This window comes from Schistocerca americana, chromosome 3, assembly GCF_021461395.2.
Source record: "Schistocerca americana isolate TAMUIC-IGC-003095 chromosome 3, iqSchAmer2.1, whole genome shotgun sequence".
NCBI lineage: Eukaryota > Metazoa > Arthropoda > Insecta > Orthoptera > Acrididae > Schistocerca > Schistocerca americana.
This window is the reverse complement of record NC_060121.1, coordinates 910,991,172-911,005,767: the sequence shown is the minus strand read 5'-3', so window position 1 is coordinate 911,005,767 and position 14,596 is coordinate 910,991,172. Positions and strand designations below refer to the sequence as shown.

The window sequence follows — 14,596 nt, the reverse complement described above, 5'->3', positions numbered from 1 at the left end:
CACGTCAAAGAAAGCCAGACAAATATTGGTGTTAGTAAAATGTTAACAAATAACAGTCCTAAAGAAATGAAATTTAGTCGTGTTAAATAATAGTTTTGGTCACATGAATGATAACTATAAGTTAAATGTTTTGTTTTTGTATCCTTGTTGAAATATATGTGTGTCTTCTTTAAATAATTAATGAAGTATAGTGATAAATTCCATAAGTAACAGAAAGTGGGATTAATAGTACTTATTGCCAAGTGACCGTAGTAAATGGAAATCAAGTGCTTGTGTTTAAATTACGTAGTAAGTGAAAGTAGTTATTTATTCAGTGTCGAAAAATAACTTCATCTTTTTGTGTAGACACTGTGCCCGATTTGGGCTGGCGGCCGTTTTATTAAGCAAAACAGTTTATTGTTATGACAGGCTTTGTCTGATAAAAGGTTTCCAAAAGTAATTACTCTCCCTGCTTTTCCCACAAACTGTATGATTCGGAGAAAAATAGTTCGATACTTTACCATTAGGTTGAACACGGTTAAAATCCCTCTCCGAGAGTCGATGGTTTGGAGTGTTAGTGATACGTAAATTTGGTGGTGTTCCTGCCGCTACTTACTACACAGTTCCGACATTCCGAATCGCGGATCTTCCGTCTTTACAGTGGTAGAACTTAAACATTCTGATACCGTATTGACGAGAACGCTTGCAAGTGGTGAAGAGAGAGGAGCTCGCTAGTGGCTTCGGCTGCGGAGACAGACAGCTAAGTTAAAGATCATATTACAGCATCAGACGCGCCAGCTGCTGACGGTGTGCTACAGCGAGCAAAATCCATGGTGTGCCACGTAGACGGCATGTCGCAGCAAACAACGGTAGATTATTTGCAGAAACTCACCAGGATCTTCATACTGTTCGTCGTAGCGGACGTCGGTGCAGCCGCTGTAGCGATCTCGGGTGTGGGCTGCAGTGGGGTGGTGGCGGACGACTTATATACCCGTACGGTGGCCAGGGGCACTGGGACGCCACCCAAGCCCTGAAGGCCTCGCAGCAGGCAGAGAGGGCGATTTCCAGATCTCAGCTTACACTCCGGTACGGAGTCAGCGCGTACTGCACACACACATACAGACGGCCTCCGCCGACGCCAGTTGCAGCTGTTTCAGGTTACATCGTCACTTCACACGGCAGCGAGACCGCTGAGACCACTGTCACAGTAGGACTGATTAGAAACCTTCTATTTACTTTATGCATGTCTTTTTTGGTATAAAAAGGGGAGGAAGATATTTAAAGACGGAGCACAATGTCAAAAAACGGTTCTGAGCACTACGGGGCTTAACTTCTGAGGTCATCAGTCGCCTAGAACTTAGAGCTACTTAAACCTAACTAACCTAAGGACATCACACACATCCATGTCCGAGGCAGGATTCGAACCTGCGACCGTAGCGGTCGCGCGGTTCCAAATGTAGTGCCTAGAACCGCTCGGCCAGCCCGGCCGGCAGCACAATGTCAGTTCGACAAGGATGAGATAGGGAATTTGCCGTTGTGTTGTTGAGAAAACGATTGTGGAATTTCTTTAAAGTTGACACTAAACAGCAGTGTCTGTGTTATTAGGGAGTACGATGCTATTCGGTTTCTTCGGTCATGCATGCATATGTGACCGAAGGAACATTACATCGTAATTCTTAATAACACAGGCACTGCTATTGCGTATTTATTCGCCAATACCAGGCCCTTGACTCTCAATAAATATGTCCTTTTCGGAGGGAAATATTTGTGACTTACGAGTGCAGGTTGTGTCACATGGACGACGATATATGGAAGTTTGGATCTGACTCGTGCTTGGATGGCCGAAGCGGCTAAGGTAACCGCTCGCATAAAGTGGAAATTTCGACTGAGTCCCGGTCCGCTACAAATTCTCATCGTCTTCATTCCAATATATGATAGAAGTTGTTTGATATTTGCAACTGAATAAATTTCCTGTATCCCATAAAGTCATTCAGAGAAATTACAGAAACCTAAATCATTTTGGGCAACAGTGTGTGAACATCGCTCTGTCGGTATCGTAACCAGTGTGCAAAATAGTATATCGAACTGTTTAGTACATAATTTAGCCATTCTTGACAAGACTGTTGCAATCTACAACAACAATCGAGGGCTTTGGACACAATTATTTCTAAAATTGTTGTTCGTTTCAGGCAAAGCAGGATTGAAAAGATACAATTTGTGACATAAAAATTCAAACAGGACATTTGCTGGTATTAAATACAAAATATCTTTATCCCGTCTTGTACGGGGCCCCTTTGATCAAAATTCGACAGTTTTTATTTTATTATTTGACTTTGTGGTCGGATGCGCTTCCCGAAGCCTCTTTCGTCAATGTAACCTAAGGGAGATAAGTCGTGAGCGCCATCTGTCTGTGAATCGCGTAAACTTTGTTCTGTGTGTTATCGTTTTTAGCTATTAGATTAGATTTATTTTTATTTCAATTGATCCGCAGTGAGGAGGTCCTCCAGGATGTAGAACATGTCAGAAAAACAACAATACATGACAAATATTTACAACTCAAACAAATAAGCTAGTGTACCATTCCACAGGTCCCAAGTGGAATGATCGTCATTTTTTAATGAACACTATATGAAAGAATCATTTTACAAATACTAATGCACTGAATTTAAAATAAAAAGGTTTATTTATTTATTTATAAGGTAATAAACACGTAATACAACTTCTATAGTACTTATTTACAATGAACACATCAATGCACTGAAATGGTGCAGAAGTTAAATTGTACTTACACATACACACACACACACACACACACACACACACACACACACACACTTATTTACAATGAACACATTACTGCACTGAAATTGTGGAGAAGTTATATTGTACTTATATATATATACACACACAAATCAGTTGGTTTTACTGAGAAATTCGTCTATGGAGTAGAAGTAGTTGGCCACCAATAAATCCTTTAGGCTTCTCTTAAACTGAATTTCATTAAAGAACAAATATATTGGGAAGCTGTAGTTAGTACCCCTAGTATCCTAAACAGGCTTCTGGGGGATGTTCTAGAGTTCACACCACATATAACTCTTACTGCACGTTTTTGTGCCCGGAAAACTTAAGCTTGGCTTGATGAATTACCCCAATAAATAATCCCACATGACATTATGGAATGAAAGTAAGCATAGTATGCCAGCTTTTTCATTTTTATAGCCCCTATGTCTGACACAATTCGCATTGCAAATAGAGATTTGTTAAGACGCTTCAGCAGTTCTGTGGTGTGCTTTTCCCAGTTGAATGTATTATCAAGCTCTAATCCCAAGAATTTAACACTGTCACTTCTTCTATCTGCTTGTCATCATATGTTAGGCACATACTCGTGGGACACCCCTTACAAGTTCTGAACTGCATATAGTGTGTTTTTTCAAAGTTTAGTAAAGGTTAGTGACAAGGAATTGGCTAGGAACCAGTTATTAATGTCCACATATATTTCATTAGCTGATCTTTCGAAGACTACACTTGATTTACTATTTATTGCAATGTTTGTCTCATCGGCAAACAAAACGAACTTGGCATCTGGTAATGTTACTGACGAAAGGTCATTGATATACACAAGAAAAAGTAAGGGCCCTAAAATGGAACCTTGTGGGACCCCACATGTAATTAGTTCCCGGTTGTATGATGCCTGATAGCTTGATACATGTCTCTTTCCTAATAACACCATTCGTCTCCTGCCAGAGAAATAAGATCTGAACGATTTTGCAGTATTTCCTGTTACACTATAATATTCTAATTTACTTAAAAGGATATTGTGATTTACACAGTCAAATGCCTTTGACTGATCACAAAATATACTAGTTCCCTGCAATTTTTTATCTAATGAATTAAGCACATTTTCACTGTAAGTGTAGATAGCCTTCTCAATATCTCTCTTTAGAAACTCTTTAGAAATCCGAACTGTGACTTTGACAGTATGTCATTTGAGATAAGATGGTTATAAAGCCGATTGTACATTACTTTTTCTAAAAATTTTGAGAATGCTGGCAAAAGTGAAAATGGATGTAAATTTGATGCTATTTCTTTATCTCCCTTCTTAAACAGTGGCTTAACTTCTGCATATTTTAACCATTCAGGAAATATACTACTTAACTCAGAATCACATTCTTTAATTAGATTTGTTGATATTTCATCATACCCACTAGATGTTTTTGATTTTAAAGATTTTATGATGGGTATTATTTCTGCTGGGGTAGTGAGGGTCAAATTCATATTATGGAAGTTCCTTGAAATGTCTGGTCTTAGGTGTTCCATAGCAGCTTCTACAGAACCTGACAACTCCATCTTTTCAGTAACGGTTATGAAATGTTTGTTAAAAAGTTCTGCAACACTATACACATCTGTCACCAATGTAGCATTTACTCTTAATGCTATTTGTCCTTCTTCATGTCCGGTCTTACCAGTCTCCTCCTTCACTATATCTCGTATTGTCTTTATTTTGTTATCTGATATGACTATCTTTTCCGTGTAATATATTTACTTTGATGTCTGTATTACAGTCTTTAATATTTTGCAGTATTTCTTGTAATGTGCTAGAGCATCAATGTCGTAACTGTTTCGAATTCACAGACAGTTTTCTTTTTGTTTTACAAGATACCCCTATTCCTTGAGTAATCCATGGCTTCTTTGTAGACTTTGCTCTAACCTTGGTAAGTTTTTGGGAAAAACAGTGTTCGAATAAGGTAAGCACTTTATTAGCAAAAGTGTCATATTTTTCATTCATGCCATGAGCACTGTAAACATCAGTTCAGTGAATGTCTCTGAGGAGTGTCCTAAAATAATCAATTTTTGGCTTATTGATTACACTCTTGAGCTCAGATTTAACAGATTTTATATCCTGTTCAGTGTTAACATTTAACAGAAGGAACTGCATGTCATGATCTGAGAGGCCATTGACTACTAGTTTTGTAATATAATTTTTTTCATTGGACTTCTCTATAAAGATATTATCAATGGCTGTTTGTGAGCAATTGGCTATCCTAGTGGGGAACTTTACAGTGGGAATTAAGTTGAATGATAGTGTTACTAACTCAAATAAGTTCTTATTGGGAGAGTCTTTAAGGAAATCTACATTGAAATCACCAGGAACCACTATTTATTTGTTTTTGTTGTTAAATGGGCCAGTACAGCTTCAGGGTGGTTACGAACAGATTAAAGTTACCTGCAGGTGCTCGATATACACTTAATATTATGAAGGATTTTTTGTGAAATTCTACTTCTGTTGCACATGCTTCCATATGCTGTTCTAGGAAAAATTTATGAATGTCCATGTTCTTAAAATTATAACGTTCCTGATGAATGTTGATTATTCTTGAATCGTAAAGTGTGAGGCGTACCATGGGGACCAGCCCAGCACTTGCCAAAACGAACGTGCAGAACTGTCTAAAAACCGCACTCGGGCTGGCCAGTGTACCAGCTCACGGTCATTAATCTGTCACACGGATTCTATCCTGGGGGGTTTGCCTCGCCTCCCTGTCTTACAAGGTAGAGATCGTCGCTCTACTCTATACAAGAAGGTATTAACAACGAAATATAAAAAAAATATATTACACAAAACTAGATGATATACGGATAAGAGAACAGTTATTTAAAACAGTGACTCTAAAAAGTATGTTAGTCTAGCTGCACTAGTGCAATGAGGAACAAATAGTTTTAACAGAAAACTATATTGATGTAGAAGTATACAACGTGATACATAGGGAATGCTTGTAAAATTCTTAAATTGCGTTTTACTGAGAGGAATTAAATGTATAACTAATTAGCGAACGATCCTATTTATGCAACAAAGAGGTAATGTAGCAAAAAATAGTTCGTAATCTTTAAAACATTGCACAGTGTAAGAGTACTGAATGACTGTCTTTGTCACCTTCTTTTAATTCATGTATAATGTTATTTTCAGTGAGACAGGAATCGCAGTTTGTAGAGGGTATTATTTTTGCCAAATGTCTCACTTTCTTAGTAGGTACTCATATGACATGATCTTATTCTGTTAATAGGAACAATTTCTTTTCTCGACATCTCCAAGTTGAAAAACCAAGTATAGCTTTCTTATATGTTTCAGTGTCGCCAAATATCATGTGTCATGTTCACAAACACTGTCCATTCCGTGTGATATGTAGGCGAGCTTGCTATGACGATTGCTGTACAGTAGGATTTCGGTAGCAGGAGGTTCTGCCTTTTTAGCCAGTTGTTCTGTACGTTCTAATATCGATATGACCCTGTATCTAGTGTAGATCAATCTGTTGGTGTACCTCCTTTGCACTCTTTAGACGTGTTAGTATATCGTGTGCCATTTCTAGATCGTGTACCAAGGGACTGGACATTGCTCATCTCCTTTTTCTTCTGCACTTTAATCACTGAGCATTTTCATGTAGCGAGCCCATCTTTTCGTCAACGTTTCTTCGTATTTCTTCAGGTTTATGTATCCAGTGAAGATCAATCTGTTGGTGTATCTCCTTTGCACTCTTTAGACGTGTTAGTATATCGTGTGCCATTACTAGATCGTGTACCAAGGGACTGGACATTGCTTATCTCCTTTTTCTTCTGCACTTTAATCACTGAGCATTTTCATGTAGCGAGCCCATCTTTTCGTCAACGTTTCTTCGTATTTCTTCAGGTTTATGTATCCAGTGAAGATCAATCTGTTGGTGTATCTCCTTTGCACTCTTTAGACGTGTTAGTATATCGTGTGCCATTACTAGATCGTGTACCAAGGGACTGGACATTGCTTATCTCCTTTTTCTCCTGCACTTTAATCACTGAGCATTTTCATGTAGCGAGCCCATCTTTTCGTCAACGTTTCTTCGTATTTTTTCAGGTTTATGTATTAAAATTTTATTTTGTTGATAAGTTAAATTAATTTTGTTCTATTTTTGTGAATTTTATTTCATAATCTATAGTCGTTAGAAACGTTCCTCATTGTCATAATTTGTAATTTTAATCTGTGACATATTTACACCACTCGGAGATATTTCAATGTTGCTACTAAATCTACAATTCTTGAGTTACTTACGACCCAGGCCCTACTTTGATACAATAACTCTGCGACCTTACAAAATTTCAAATGTTGTGTTTCAGGTTTACTGCCTACGTATATCTGCGAAATTCACTAGCTTCTTCTCTATATCTTTATCGTACTAGTATGTTCTCTTACAATCCAGGTAGTCAAAACATTGAACTTGTTCTACCATTTCATGATTTATAACAACTTTTGTTCTTATGTATCATTTTCCTTTAAAACTATTTTTTGCTTTTTCTTTCAATACCTTACGACCACACTCTTTACATGTCTTGCCCAATAAGCAAATTTATTTTTATAAGTCATCCTCTTTTCCTGTCAAAAGTAAGATATCGTCGTAATATAAGAGACACGGAAATATAATGAGACTGTCTGTTTTTGATTCAGCACCCTCTCTATCGTAACTGAGCTTTCATTCTCGTATTACACCTCCAAGATATATGCTAAAAAGTGTCTATTACACACTACATCTTTTCCTGATCCGTTTGTTTGTCACTATAAGTTATGTTAGTTTAGTTTTCAAATGTAGTAACATTATGAAATCTCTGAACATGTTTTTCAGATGTAGCGCTTCCCAGAATCCACCAGCTATACGCAGGAGTCACACAAACCACCTTGCGTCGATCTTCGGTCCATAGTCGTACTCGATGTCATTGAGAAGTGAAACGAACATCCATCCCACAAAGACCATACGATTCAAAACCTAACAGTGGGTAGTCGATACTCAACCACTGAACGGGACATGGTTGATAGAGGAGGAAAAGGAGGAGAATAATTTGTAGCGTCCCGTTGACAAAGAGATCGTTAGAGACGGAGCGCAAGCTAGGATTAGTGAAGGAAATCGGCTGTGGTCTTTGAAAGGAACCATTCCGGAATTTGCCTGAAGCGATTTACGGAAATCACAGAAAACCTATATGTGGATGGCCGAAAGCGGGTTTGAACTGTCGTCCTCCCGAATGCGACCCCATTGTGCTAACCACTGCGTCACCTCACTCGGTAAGGGAGATAAAGAACTGTCCATTTAATTAAAGACGGTCTGAAAGACTTGTAGAAGTGACACCGATTGTTGTGATCTCAAAGTCAGATTTAACCATAAAATCACAAATTCAATTTGTATGTCTATCTCTACACCTACAGCTACATGATTACTCTGCAATCGACATTTAAGTGCTTGGCAAAGGGTTTGCAGAACCACTTGCAGATAATTTCTCGATCGTTACATTCTTGTGTAGCACTTAGGGAAAAATGATTTGTGATTTCGCTTATTTCATTAAGATGGCCACTTCTTCCTGCATAGATGGGGGGCAAAAAAATATTTTTGAATTCGTGGGGAACATTTTGTGACTGAAATTTCGTGAAAACATCTCGTCGCAATGAAACCTGTGTTTTACTGGTTGTGTGTGTGTTCTGTAATGCTTAATTCTTTCATATCCAGATTGTCCACTGATTTCAAGACATTTTGATCTATTTCGTTCACTTCGTGTCCTACATTATTGCAATTAATTATTTTCTTTCTTACATATTTTACATCCACTTCTACATAGATAGTCCGCAAATCACAGAACGGTGCGTGTTGGGGGGTACCCTGTACCACTACTAGTCACTTTCTTTCCTGTTCTACTCGCAAATAGTGCGAGAGAAAAGCGACTGTCTACATGCCTCCGTGTGAGCCCTAATAGTTCGTATCTTCTCTTCGTGGTACTTACGCGCAATGCATGTTGGCGGCAGTAGAATCGTTCGGCAGTCAGCTTCAAGCGCCAGTTTTCTAAATTATGTCAACAGTATTCCTCGAAATGGACGTCGCCTTCCCTCCAGGGATTTCCATTTGAGTTCGTGAAGCATCTCCGTATCAAACTTCCTGGCATATCAGCGCACACTCCGCTGTAGAGTGAAAATCTCATTCTGGACCCATCTCCGTATCACTTACGCACTATTCGAACCTATCGGTAACAAATCTAGAAGCACGCCTCTGAATTGCTTCAATGTCCTCCATCAATTTGATCTGGTACGGATCCTAAACACTCGAGCAGTATTCAAGAATAGGTCGCACCAGCAACCCATAAGCAGTCTCGTTTACAGATGAACCACACTTTTTTAAAATTCTCCGAATACACTGAAAACAAGCGCGTTATGTCTTTCTGACTTGTTAAGCATTTTCATTGTTTAAACCCAGTTTTGCCTCCTGTGAATACAATATTAATTTAGGCGTACGATTCTAAATGATGCTGGTGGGGTTTTAGTGCACTTCTTTATTATTACTAAATCAGATTAATTTCTCTTTTGTCTACAACTGCAGTGACTGACCTAAACAGGTTGGTAAGGTACTTCAGTTAAAATTCTAACCTCTTTCACTAGTTAGTTTTAAATTTTAAACCATATTTTCTTCTTATGATTTGCCTACGTCTTTCTAACTAAAAGCTTCCTGTAACCATTGCTGCAGTTTTGTCAGTATACAAGAAACTGATTGTTTCCTTAACCTCACTCGGTTTTTTTGTTCATGATTTTTGAGGCCCATAAAATACGAACTATATCAGTACTTATGGTATTTCAAAGTCCTTTCAAGTTAAACTACCATACCACAACGCATATAAGCAGCAATAAGAGACGACGTATTAATTGCGTGGAGAACTCAAACATACCGATATAAACCTGAGGTATTAGTGGAAGAAGTATAGGGTGGAATGAAGTCTTTCAAGTAACTGGCGGAGTGAGGATTGAAATTTAAATTATTGTTTTTTTTTTGGGGGGGGGGGGGGTGTAGGCACAATTGGGATGGAAAGAACGGTCTACGTCCGAACGAGAAAAACCCGAAACAAAGTATTGCAAATCACTAGCAGTTTGCTATCAAGGCACTTCATTGAAACACCTTAGTGGAGGCGTTACGTTTTAAGAAAATGTTTTCAGAAAATTTAACTAGTGAACTGATGCTGAATACAAACCTGTTCCAGAATCTTACAGGAATCTCGAAACAAAGTTTCCAATATCTTTGTCCGAGATGCAGATATGAGACAAGGTATATTAATTTTTTATTTACTTATTTATTTCAAAATTTTATACGAGTTACAACCCAACTTGTGATCGCCCTTCTGTTTTTTTGCTACTGGTGATTCGTATGGACATTTATGTACCTCTTTAAAGTTCGCTGTCCATAAGAATAATAATATTTTTATTTTATTTTTGTTCACCAGCACTCATCGCTGTTTTTACTGGCAATTTCTGCATCAGGTACATCTCGAGATTAATATGAAAGTCATGGTATCATGCGCAAACCATGTGGATGAAGAGCGATATGCACTTACACACTTCCTATGGAATACTTATGCATTTGGCGTAGGTTAGAAGGCTTCTGAATTATTGTATGCTTCATCAAGTGTGATTCTGAGCTCATCGGTAACAGCTCGCTGACTTTTTTTTTTAGACTAGAATCTTTCTTTACATTAATTTCGACGTCATATATCTCTGGTCATAAGTGAATCGCATTTATAAAATAAATAAGTCTCTCGTTTGTCCACTTTATTGCTGTACACAACAAAGTAACAGCAGCAAACAACTACGAAACACGTGCCTATATGTTGGCGGGCGAACTTTCGGAAAAAAAACAAATCGATGTTGTTTTCGCTCAGACCTTGGCTCAGATACGTGACTGCAGCGCTGTTGGTGAGAGAAGTAGGAAACAATGGTAGAGCGAGAGGGAAGCACATACAAACGAGGATAGAGATAACTATTGTACCGCAATACGAAATATTCTCCAACCTTGGTGGACAACACCGTCAATCCCTAGGTAATACGCCAGAAACTACCTGCAACAACCTGCAAGATCAGCAATCTTTTCCAGGCATACTGCAAAATTGTCATCTTTTGCCGTCGCACTACAGAAATGTTGATGGCAATGTTTATGTGGCGAAATACTGTGGTAAAATACGAGCCATCTAAACACACCTTAAGGGGACCATACTGTGGTTCAGGTCGAAAAAATCGATTTTCGGTTTTCATCATATTTCGATAGATTATGGTTTTATTTAAGTACTCTAAAAAGGATTTTGCTGAAAATTTTTTTCTAGCATTTAAAGAGCATTTTCCTACCACCTGTGTTTATGTGCCACTCCCACTTCTCTGTCACCCACTTTTCTGCCTATAGTTTAGATCTTTATATCCCCTACATTGCACGTTAGGGATTTTTTTTTTACTCCCGAGTGTGTTGGCTATCCTTGGAATGCAACGGTCGGTATTCTCTTGTTTCTACTGTTTGTAAGCAACACGCTTTCAAACACGCGGTTAGTTTTGCTCAAGTGTGATTGCGAGTAGTTGCTATACTTACGTTTGCAGTGCTTCTTTACGTGTGTTTTGTTATACGAGTATTTATTGAAGATGACGAAACGTAAAGGCATTTTCAAAAAACAACAATTTAGAAGAAACAAGTTTAGAAAGCTTTCTGTACAAGAGGTGGTGCAAATAAAATAGGGCTCAGGCAACTGGAGAATCTTATTCTCACCAGCATTCTCTTCCTGCTGCTGTTATTACAGCAATTAAACCTATTGCCAGAGACTTGGCTCATCTTGACCTTCTAAGGAAATGTCTGCATGGGCAGACACTGAACCCTAATGAATGTTTCAACAGCATAATTTGGAACCGCCTTCCTAAAATTGTATTTGTAGGCATGCATACAATGAGCCTAGGAGTTCATGATGCTGTTATTACATTCAATTGTGGTAATATTGGAAAGCGTTGGTTATTGAAAATGCTGGGAATTAATCCTGTGAAAATATGATCACTGGGCTGCAACATGAGGATAGCCGATGCAGACAGGTCTGCATCTAATATGGCCAAGTAAGCAAGACAAACATTCAGGAAGGTGAAAAAGAAGCTGGAAGACCTACTAGAGGCCAAAGAAAAATGGTTCAAATGGCTCTGAGCACTATGGGACTTAACGTCTGAGGTCATCAGTCCCCTAGAACTTAGAACTACTTAAAGCTAACCAACCTAAGGACAGCAAACACATCCATGCCCGAGGCAGGATTCGAACCTGCGACCGTAGCGGTCGCGTGGTTCCAGACTATAACGCCTAGAACCGCTCGGCTACCCTGGCCGGCGAGGCCAAAGAAGGGCCATCATATGCAGGAGGACAGTTTTAATTAACTGTAGGTAACAAATTTCAAAAGTTTTTTTTTAATGTCAGTTTCCCGCTGACTAAAATTTTCATTACATATGCCCCATTATATCAGAAACTATCATAGATAAATGAATGAAATTTTCAGAGACTCTACATAACATAAAACGCCACCTCTGGTAGTACATTCATTAATAGTCCCCCATTAGGAAGTTCACAAAAAATATCTTCTGCAGAAAAAAACTTAATATTTTTTGTTAATAAAATTTAAAAAAAATATTTCTTAAAAACTATAAAATGGATAAAGTAGATTTTAGTACAGTTGACTCTATTAACATCATGTAACATGCAGCAAAAATATTAAGGTCCTGCATCAAATAGTTTTCCATAAATGGGTCAAACACTTGCCTAAATTAACATGGGTTAGATAGGCAGGGTGCGGTCCTCTTAATAAATCCACCAGGGACATTATTTCAGGCCATCCATAGCTGCGAAGTTCCACTGCTGTTGACGTGATTGTCAAGTGGAAACGCTTGAGAACAACAACAGCTAAACCAAGACCAGAGGGACCTCATGTACTGACGGACAAGGACACTCATAGGTGCTTGTAAAAAATTGTATGAAAGCAATGCAACTTATCACTCGTGAGTTGCAATGTGCTATCACCTGCCCAGCTAACACAGTGATTATGCACAGGAAGGTAAGAGACTGGGCTGGAATGGCTCGTTTTTGATGGTTAGGTTATGGTCCCCGCATTGCACACATGAACACGCCAGATGCAAGTGGATATGCACACATTTTACATCAATGTGTACAAAACCGTCACATTTACGTGGAGGTATGCAAAGGCGTCATGATCTTTAGTATTCTACAGTCAGAAACACGTTAGTGCAATGGCAAACTAAGTACATATACCGGGTGATCAAAAAGTCAGTATAAATTTGAAAACTTAATAAATTACGGAATAATATAGATAGCGAGGTAAAAATTGACACACATGCTTGGAATGACATGGGGTTTTATTAGAACAAAAAAAAAGAAATATTGCTAGACGCGTGAAAGATCTCTTGCGCGCGTCGTTTGGTGATGATCGTGCACTCAGCCGCCACTTTCGTCATGCTTGGCCTCCCAGGTCCCCAGACCTCAGTCCGTGCGATTATTGGCTTTTGGGCTACCTGAAGTCGCAAGTGTATCGTGATCTACTGACATCTCTAGGGATGCTGAAAGACAACATCCGACGCCAATGTCTCACCATAACTCCGGACATGCTTTACAGTGCTGTTCACAACATTATTCCTCGACTACAGCTATTGTTGAGGAATAATGGTGGACATATTGAGCATTTCCTGTAAAGAACATCATCTTTGCTTTGTCTTACTTTGTTATGCTAATTACTGCTATTCTGATCAGATGAAGCGTCATCTGTCGGACATTTTTTTGAACGTTTGTATTTTTTTGGTTCTAATAAAACCCCACGTCATTCCAAGCATGTGTGTCAATTTGTACCTCTCTATCTACATTATTCCGTGATTTATTCAGTTTTCAAATTTATACTGACTTTTTGATCACTCGGTATGTTACTGTGAAACTTCCTGGTATATTAAAACTTTGTGTCACTTCCTGACACAGCAGCGCACACTCCGCTGCACAGGAAAAATTTCATTTTGGAAATGTTATGTTCGCTTACGAGAGATCTTTTTATTCTGAGCCATGTTTATACCAATCTCATAGATCGGATTAAGATTTAGTACTACATTTATTTTCAAATGAGGTTCACTCATCCCACAGTCTTATGGTACAACCCATAACCGAAATCTGTGTTAACTTTCCCTAATTCACACCCGTGGATGCGCCACTGTCACTAATCAAAGACGTGTTCCACTGGTCCATTGGTTCGCAGACAGAACACATCTCTCCTGTAATATATCCTAGAATTCTCGCAACTAATTCTAAAATATTTGTTTTTCTTTTTTGCGACAGAGCTGCATTATTGTGGTGCGAAAGCCAAATCCAAGCTGTTTTTTATTTTCAGGTTTCTTCGTATAATAGGCATCGAATTTGCATGACGGATTCCTAATTGATAGTTCGACCTTGAGGCAACAACGCTTGGTGCTCTACGCCGTTAAAAATTGAAGAACACAGTGCACATAACATTGTCGAGCGATCCAGAATGTTTCAACTGGGATGGCAGGGTCTTAGTTTCGTCGTCACAACCGTTAACCGATATTTCATCATCTGTGGCGACACGCATCGGTAGTAATGCATCGTTATTGACTTTATCTAGCCACTCCTGAGCGACATGCATTCACCGTCGGTTTTGTTCGAAATTTAACGTTTCATACCGAAAAGAAAAATTTCAAGGCACGAGACACTTGAAACCAACATCATCAGTGCGAGCTCAGATTGTGTTTCAACGATCGTTCATAGTA

General features: G+C 38.7%; 1 protein-coding gene across 1 annotated transcript in view; it reads right to left on the bottom strand.

Annotated features, from left to right (window-relative positions):
- The window catches only part of LOC124606513 (cuticle protein 21-like), a 36,424-nt gene extending 35,450 nt beyond the window's left edge, over positions 1 to 974 (bottom strand). The window contains exon 1 of the mRNA XM_047138496.1: positions 872 to 974. Within this exon, the coding sequence (XP_046994452.1) occupies positions 872 to 883 (12 nt within the window). The 5' untranslated portion in view covers positions 884 to 974. The remainder of the gene's footprint in view (positions 1 to 871) is intronic.
- Positions 975 to 14,596: the final 13,622 nt, after the last annotated feature.